At 34.8% G+C, this 9,256-nt stretch overlaps 1 protein-coding gene across 4 annotated transcripts; it reads right to left on the bottom strand.

Moving 5' to 3' along the window:
• Positions 1–1,629: 1,629 nt before the first annotated feature.
• LOC114721482 (serine/threonine-protein phosphatase 7) lies at positions 1,630–7,493 on the bottom strand. 4 transcript variants are annotated; one of them, XM_028907291.1, is made up of 12 exons: positions 7,401–7,493; positions 6,722–6,879; positions 6,586–6,636; positions 6,339–6,503; positions 5,687–6,253; positions 4,997–5,464; positions 4,333–4,473; positions 3,474–3,578; positions 3,130–3,195; positions 2,257–2,463; positions 2,115–2,186; positions 1,630–1,915 (listed from the first exon to the last, which is right to left on the bottom strand). In XM_028907291.1, exons 2-12 carry the CDS (start codon positions 6,875–6,877, stop codon positions 1,841–1,843), a joined length of 2,073 nt encoding a protein of 690 aa, XP_028763124.1. In that variant the 5' UTR covers positions 6,878–6,879; positions 7,401–7,493; the 3' UTR covers positions 1,630–1,840. The 4 variants fall into 4 exon arrangements, with proteins under 4 accessions (XP_028763124.1, XP_028763126.1, XP_028763125.1 ...); XM_028907293.1 differs by lacking the exon at positions 3,130–3,195; XM_028907292.1 differs by lacking the exon at positions 7,401–7,493 and having other exon boundaries at positions 6,722–6,890.
• Positions 7,494–9,256: the final 1,763 nt, after the last annotated feature.

Raw genomic sequence — 9,256 nt, 5'->3', positions numbered from 1 at the left:
TAGATGGGGCTCAAACATGTAATGTTTGTGGTGTTCGAACTCAGTTCTTCCATTCTATTACAATTATACGTCAAGCCTGTACATGCTCGTCGCTCAAGATAGTATGTATAAAAAGGTTAGTGAATTTATGTTGACGGGATTTACATGCCTCCATATAAAACCAGCACGTCATGCCAATATTTTATTATAGAAATAACCATCTTTTTAATACTATGTAAACTCAGGGAAGTCTCACCAAATTTTATATGACCCTGCTTCAACCAAAATGCTGTGGTTAACATGGCTCAGAGCTAAATTTGCCAACATGCCTCTTGCAGCTTCTTCACTTTTACATCCTCGTCTTCAAGGTACTTAATAATTAATGGCAGCAAATGACTCTTTGCAAGTTTAATGCGGAGCTTCTCATCCACAGATAAATTTGATCTGAGGAGGTGAACAGAAGAATAAGATATACCGTGCTTCGAGTGACGAACGGAGAACATGAAGCAGGAGCGGGCCGTGAAGGAGAACGGGATGTCGCGAGTGCGAGAGAACAGATCGTGGGGGCTTGGCAAAAACAGTCAAAAAGGATTTGAACGGACAGTTACGATTATAATATATTGGACGGTGAAGATAAACTTTTAAAAGCTAGATGATGCGTCTTTTTGTGATCCCTTAGATTGATTGGACGGATACGATTTAGAGCTTCTGAGGGATAAGGAGAGCTGAGAGGATCTGAACCCGTGCTTTCTCCCTGCTCCGTGATGAAGTTAAAGCCAAGATTTTTTGAAATGTGCAGGTGTCTTTTTTTTTTTTTTTTTAGGCTATGAATTCTTGCTTGGAAAAAAAAAACAGTAGTCTTGCTCAGATGCCACATGGATATATTTTGGTCAAAAGTTTGCCTAATCAACATTTTAACGGTCAAAATTAAATTTCTGTTAGGGTTGGATGAGGTTGTATCATTAAAATTAGTTCAAAATTAAAATTACACTATAAAAAATTTTAAAATACCTAGTGCACCCAAAAAAAAATTTTGGGATACTAATACATCTTAACCCTATATATAATTAATAGAAATATATTAAAAAATTATAAATTTAAGAAATAAAAATGATTGAGATTTAATATTTAAAATTAAATCTAATCTTCCTGAATGTGGGGGTAGTATTTCACTTTTTTTTTTTAAGTTTTAATGAAAATATATGCGTATTGAGATACGGATCTACACTGAATCAGCTTTTAACATTCAGCTACTTTTTGATCATATCTTATAAAATACAGTGTTTTAATGTGAAACTTAGTTTATTAAAAACCAGACTTCAACAGCCTTTTTTTTTTTTTTGTTGAACAACTTCAATAGCCTTTGAACAACCACGATTAATACCAACAACTTTTTCAAACACATTAAGTAAACCAATTAAGCCCCAAAGAAAAAAGTTAAACAGAAAATAAAAGCAATTTTTTGGCCAATATAATAGTGAATTTAGCATGCCGCTAAGTTAATTTTATGCAAGTAGATGTAGATTCATGAGTTACACGATTCATGACTTGTAAATATTACAAAAAATTAAATTTATGTTCTTGTATTTTGGAAAGTTCCCCATTTTCATTCATTCGCCAATAAATTATTCTGTGCTTTATGATCATCAGTTTGGGATGACAGGCGCGTGAAATTTCTTCTCTGTTGATACTTGAATTTCCATATTACTTCTAAATAATCACAGATAGAGAGAAGAATGAATACAAAGAGTTGAAGTGGATTCTACTAAATATATCAGCTAAATAACAACATGGAGTCAACTAAAAATAATGCACCTAATGCCTGACCTCAAGTAGAATCTTGCCTTGGCCACTACCCTATTTAATTACTGCTTCCTCCTTTTCGTTTTCTAGCTCTACCTCGCAAAGCTGACTGACTTGTCCGGTTATCAGTCTCCTGAATTAGAAGATCATTGTTTCAGTAACTCAAAATATGAGAAAAATTCCCTCCCCAGACCAAACCAATCGCACAGGCATATAAGCATGTCAGGCGTATTTTCTTTTTTTAACAAAACTCGCTTTTGACACGAATGTCCTGTTAAAATTGGCTTGGGCTTCTTCATTGTCTTTATTGAAGAAGAAATATCTGAACTCACCCTGTTCATAAGCACAAGCTTTAAGGAAGCAATGAGCTCAAACAAATACTCATAAGCAGCCTTGTGAGGTTCCTGCAGAAAGAAACTTAGTATTAGGATAGGCAATACTAAGCAAAATGTCAAATGACTCAAACGACTAAACCTGTATGTTTTGAGGAAGAGGCAGTCCTTCCACCAGAGGAGCCCTTGGAAGCTGCACAGCTTGGGTACCACCTGAACCATCAGGAAGCTGGACATTCCAAGATGGGGCATTATAAATGCCCAATGCCGCGAAGTCAAACTCTGGCATCACGCCTGCTGGATAAGATCTTTGAGCAGATGAAATACCAGAGGTTGAGGCCTGTGCATTCTTTATCCATAAAAGTAAGTTGAGTCAGCATTTCCAGGCTTTTCTACCCAATACAATAAGCAGGAATGGAAAAAGATCATATTCCAGCATCTTAATAAGTAGGAGCCGAATAAAGTTTATTTGGTTTACATGGGGAATATTAATGTTCTGGCATTTTCTTTGAGGGATCCAAGCGTTGAATAAAAGCATGGTCAACTTATATGCTAGGCACAATAAAGATTCAAGGTGCAGAAGGAACAAAAAAGAAGAAGAAGAAGAAGAAGAAGAAGAAGACACCAATCACCTCCCATATTGGATTGATTCCTCTTCTAACTCCTTAGAATAAGCTTGACTTGATCATAACGCCCCAGGGTTATAAGGACAAAATTTGACATACAGTACCCTGTGTTCTATCTGTGCGACAAGAGTGATGCGATCATGGAGCAATAGTCCTACAACCGCCCCATCTACACCATTGGTTTGTTTGACAATTAACCATACAGTGGCGTGCAGAGAAAAGTTGATTTTATCTTTTTTGCGAACTCCATGATTGAGTTGTGACTTGTGACTATAGCACCTACCAGTCCGGTTAGAATGCCTTATAGTTTTATAATTATACTCATCTGCCTACAGCTATGTAATGAAAAGCAAAGTTAAGTATTTTTCTAAATCCCTATTATAACATACCATTTGCGAAGAGTCTAGTTTGCTGAAGTCCATTTCATCAGCATCATAATAAATATAAGGATCCACCTGAGAAGCAAGTAGCATAGAAGTCATATACGTCCAAACAGGTGACAAAAGATCATAGAAACTATTGACTAATTTATGTTCATAATCAGAAGATACATGCATATTTCCCAAGCAAATTAAACTTTGCAGAGACAAAATAACACCAATAAAAAAGTAATTTCTCATTCAATTTAATAGAAAACTCATTTTTTAACAAATGTATTTTTACCTAGCATTTGATCTCTGTAGAAATTTTTTTTTTAAAAAAAATGCTAACTGTGTTGACAAGACTATTTTACCTTTGGTCTTTCTGCAGATTTAAACGAGTGAAAACTAGGACTTTCAAAATCAGGCGATTTCAAAATTGCATATGCTCCTTCATTGTTATATCTCCTCTTACCAAACTGCAACATTGATGGACAGTAGACCTTTGTAAAAATAAAAATACTTCTACATATGCTCTTATAGTTATGATTACTTTCACTATGCTACATTTCATCATTCAAACACAAAATGTGCATCAAATTTTTGCCTTTGAATTCTAAAATATTACTATTATGCTTGCATCCTTTACCACGCACAGCAAGTGAAGAGTTGCTAGCAACCAAAAAAATTCATATTCTTGAATATTGGGCAAAATTTCAACTTGTGATGCAGATGCAAATGTAAACCATGTCGTCATTACAGGAATTTCAAATCAAGCATCATCTATCTTGAAAGTTGAAACCGTCTCACATGCTCAGGTGACCATGATGGATACCAGGTTATAGGTGCATGCGTAAATCAAACTATTTTAACATGTAAAAGATAAATACCATACAAGTTTACTGTTCTGCTTAATAAAAGAAAATCTAGAAATGATGATGTCATTCATGAACTACCACAAACTATATTTTTTGACAGACATATGTTACTACACATAGAGAAGTGCCTCAGTAGCTAATGATTGAAAATAGCTAATTTATACTAATATTAATAATATAACTATTACTGAGATTGAATCTTTGGTGATTACAAATTAGGAGGTACAAATTAGGAGGTAAAATTATTTCAGTCTTCAACCAAAATATTAAGATATCACCAATAGAACTGCCACAGGTGTAACTAATGCTAAACTTTTGCTCAATGATATAGAAAGTTACGACTGAAAACATGAACCTGTGGGTAGTCAGGAGCACTGAAAAGTGTATATAATTTTCCTGATTCTCCGTCATGATCCAAGCTGTATCCACACAACATATCCCCAAAATCATCCTGAGCAACCCTTGCATCAGGTCCTTCATGTGATCTGATGATCAGCTATGCATGAAATAATGCACCACAGAATATTAGCAGAAAAGGAGTTTTAAAGCTAAACAAGGAAAAGTAAAGAATCAGGATATTTCAAAGATTAAAAAAAATGCTTTTCTAAATGATAAGGATCTTCAAGCTTTCATCATGCAATCTGTCTTGAATAATGATTGGCATTGCCAACAATGATAGGCGATAAACATTTCTATACATCTTACAATAAGTTCAATGACTGGCTTTTAGATCTTTAATAATTTGACCCATGGTAGTTGTAATGAACCAGGCAAGAATATAGATGTGCAAGGGTAAGGTGGGATGGAGGTTGTATTTAAGATTCAAAGGCTCCTGATAACAAAAAAAAAAAAAAGTAATTCAAGAAATAGAGATGCTCAAGTTTGCACTGCCAATTTGGTAGGCCTAATGTACAGGGTTAATGGTTAGAGGTCAGGAATTCAAAATCCATGTGACTAGTGATAACAAAATGAACAAGTTCTCAGTATTAGATGTTAGTCACAAAAAATTTAAATATTACCTTCAATCTGTTCTGTTTTAAGAAAGCTTCAGTGCAATCAGGACCCCACCATAGACCTAATTTCCGACCTGTATTATCCCTCAGGCCATCCTTTTTAGATGGTTTTGACCAAACAACGTCACTCAATAATACGCTAGGACCTTCATGAGGGCAATCTACAGAAGATCTTTTAACTTCGGATAACTCAGTTAATGAGCCAAGATCCACTCTTTGAGTCTTCTTTCTCTTTGGCTTTCGCAAAGGGGCAGCCTTTATACTACGAAAAAGCCCTCCATGAGCAGTATAAACACAGCCACCTATAACTGAAGCTAATGGAAGTTCCTTGAAACACTCTAGGCATTTATTATATACATCTTCACCTTGGCCACCATATTTTGTCCGCACCTCCTTCTTAAAACCATATCTTGCAGTGCAATATCTTGATTCATGATTTCCACGTAGTAGATATACTCTGTTAGGCATCAAGACCTGAAAAACAAAATGATAGGCTTTCATTAGTAATTATGTTTGAGTGAGTAAAACACGCTGTGGCGTATTATTTACTAATAGTTAAAAGGTTATATAATTAATACCACAAGGCACTGTTCTTTTTTTTTTTTTTAAATTACACTTGATGGGAGTACAGCTATCACCATCACTAAAACTATCAGGGACATCAAAATACAAGAAAAATAATTGCCATCATGTTACCTTCAAAGCTAGCAAGACCAAAAAAACCTCCAGACCCCATGCTCCTTTATCTACATAATTTCCATTGAAAACATAGACCTGGCTCTCAGAAGGCATGCCAATATGCTTAAAAAGAAACAGTAAATCATAAAACTGCCCATGGATGTCGCCTACTACAATGACCCTTGAATCTTCTTGACAATTGATCTCCACACAATTTGGTTCTTTACATAGTATACTGCGAGCAGAATCTGTCAATTTATCTACCAAAATTGATGGTATGACATGGTAGAACTCAGATGGCAACATCTTCTGTGAAGCCTGCTCAAGAGTGAACATCATGTCTTGAACCCACTCTAAGGTGATGCAATCATCAGGAGGCCACAGAAGAAATTGCTGAAAGGAAGATGGCAACAGGGACTCCGGTACTTCATCTATTCCATTTTCAAGTCCTAACACATGTTCTACCTCCAACATCTCATTTTCATTTATCATGCCTTGTCCCCCATCTATCAGGACATCACCATTGCTGGTTTTTGCTGACTCAGCCATGGGACTATATCCTATCCCGTCATAACCAACCGCAACCTGTAAAACTGAGCAATTTACCTTAAGAAGAATTCTAGACAGACAAAGGAAATTAAAAAATTACTAAGATGTCTTCACCCCTTACTTGTTCCGCAAGCATGTCATGCCTAGTTATTGCAGCTCTTGCTTGTTTATCAGCAATCCCATGTGCAATTTCTTTCATCCTCAATACTAAATGCACTCTTTGGTCATCCAAGCCTTCAAACGACATCCTGCTTATTACTTCAATAATATCCCTGGATGCACACACCTGCAAATTGCACCAAGTCAATTGAGACACAATATTGGCTTATAATCCAAAATGCTTTTTTCATGAAAGAAGCTCTATGAACCATTTTCTCGATACTGTTGCGCAATGCGCTAAGCACGTCATTCTTTGTCACCTGAAAACATCATGCAATTTATGAGGGTGGCTCCCAGGACAAGGAAATTAAAGTTAAAACTTCATCAGCCACTGATCTCTCTTACCTTTCTATCTCTATCATCGACAACCCCACGGGCTATTTCTCTCATCATTACCAATGAGTGTACTTGGTGGTCATCTAAATTTACCAAAGACATTGAATCTATTCCTTCCAGAATCTTCTGACATCCACTTTTAATTCTCTCTCGCTCCGGGTCCATGACTAGAGCCGAACACAGCGACAACGAATCCACGTCAGAACCAATTGGCAACAAAATACTTCTGATAGATATTTTCTCTCTTAATTCAGGGACTCAGGTAATACATTAGCTTGATTTTGTTGAACATGGTGAACTTTATTCATGCTATGAAGGTTTTGTAAAGGATCCCAAGCTAAATTATCACTAGGGAATTTGAGGACAAGAACAACGACACAACCAGGGGGAAAGTCGCAACAAATTTGCAGTTAAGGAATTTTTAAAGAAGAAAAATTTTAAATTTCCACGAAAACCAGCCAAGCACACCAGTCTCCGTGAAATAAAGTTCAACAGTTGAAGCCAACTGAACTTTTCCATTCCACATTTCGTGTTATAAAGCAAACTACAGAAACCACAAAAAGGTCGCGAGTTTTCTGCTGAAAGTTTGAAACAATTTGCTTTCAGGTTTATTGTTTTATCAAGAAGCAGTAAGCCCCATTCGCAAGGACGCGCGGGTGAGCGAAGGAGAATCATGAAACAATTGTACCTTTTTATACCCTTCAAATAAGCCTTTGTGAGATCGACGACAAGAAGCAGCTGGAGGAAGTTAAGCAGACGACTCTCACTTGCCCTAATCGTTTTGATGCTTTGGCTTTTGGCGAAGATGAAATCGCAAGTCGTATCTGCCTCTGGCAAAACGACAATGGGTGGAGCACATTGCTGTTTTAAACGAAAAGCTCATACATAAAATAAAATTGAAAAATAAAATAAACGTGAAACTTTCTTTTTAATAATTAAATTAAGAAAAAGAGATAATTACTTTTTCAATCCCAAATCAGTAATAAAAATAAAACATTGACACTTTTCTCAATTTGTTGCTTTTTTATCTTATTAAAGAAAAAATAGTATGAATATGAGGAAAAAAAATCAAGATATTTAAAATCAGATTGTTCATCAAAGAGATTTACTAGTTCAGGGTTATAATTTAAAATTTTGTTTGTATATTTTTCTGTGGATCAATCTCGTATTCTTGTTCATAAATCATTTTGTGAATCATTGACATATCTTTTATTCTTGTTCATTCATTTTGTTTTTGAATCGTTCATCGTTGACAAGATGTACCATTTTCATATCTTCTATTATTGTTCATATGTTTTTCTAAGGTTTAATTGTTGATACTTGCAAATCTTATTCAAATTTGTTGATATTTTTTTTATTAATATGACTAAATATTTTTGTAAATATGATTTGATTTGTATATCTCTCTCTTTGTATTATTATCTTTTATTAAGATCTACTGTTCTTTTTCTTTCTATATATTGATATACTCATCTCATTTCAAAATACATGCCAGTTTTATTTCCAATGTTTTTTTTTATTCCTAACATTGTATCAGAGTCTTTTTTTTTTTTTTACTGCAGCCACATGCCCTTTTCATGTGTTTTTGTCTTGCAGTTCGTCTGATTCCATTCAAATTAATGCTGTTCCATGTCGTTTTTACTTTTACTTGTCTCTTCATTGAGATAGTCGCCTGCTTCCATGATCGATTGGGGGTGTTTGGATAGAAACCAAACCATGGTTTCAAAAGTGCTTTTACGGATTACGAAGTAAATATGTGGAGGAGGTTACCTCGTTTTGCGGAAAAGTGATTCTGAAACCATGGTTTTGGTTTTGCCAAACACCCCCTGGTCTTTTATCGTGTATTCTTGCATTGGCTTTCATTGTAGGAACGAAACTGAGTAAGAGAGGAAAAACAAGGTATTTAAAACCAGATTCTTCATCAAAGAGATTTAGTAGCTCAGAGTTAGAACCAGCTATATTGATGTTTTTTTTAATTTCGTATATTTTTGTTGTTATGCTTATATAATAAAATTATAATGCTCAGGCTGTTTTCCAATGCTATTCTGATTAAAATTATTTTTTAAAGCAATGCAAATTGTTAAAAAGATAAATAGATGCATGTTAAAGATTTGATTTAGCATGCTATAAAAAAATAGATTTAGCATGGATTGACAACAAAATTCATGTTCATATGAGCCAATCTTTATTGATTGCTATAGTATTATTATACATAACAAAAATATTAAATTAAAAAAAAAGAGATGCAAATTACCAAAATCAATATGGCTTTGAAAAACATTTTTTTCTGTTAGTCTATTTTTAATTTTTTTTACATAGTACTAAAATTGAAATACAAAACATTTATTACATCTCTTTATCACAAGTTATTCAGGGTTAGAAAAAAAAATATTTCTCATCCTAATATCACTTAACACTGCATTCATTCCATTTTGCGTGCAGCTCTGAAGTGATAATTTGCGCTTGGCTTGGGGCTTAGTTTGGACTTCGGAATTGACAAACAAACACTGACTCATGCACGAGACAGTGATCTTCATTGGGTTA

This window comes from Neltuma alba, unplaced genomic scaffold, assembly GCF_004799145.2.
Source record: "Neltuma alba isolate B1F8T4 unplaced genomic scaffold, ASM479914v2 tig00012042_pilon, whole genome shotgun sequence".
Lineage (NCBI taxonomy): Eukaryota > Viridiplantae > Streptophyta > Magnoliopsida > Fabales > Fabaceae > Neltuma > Neltuma alba.
The sequence above is the reverse complement of the archived record's forward strand: the minus strand, read 5'-3'. Positions and strand labels throughout refer to the sequence as shown.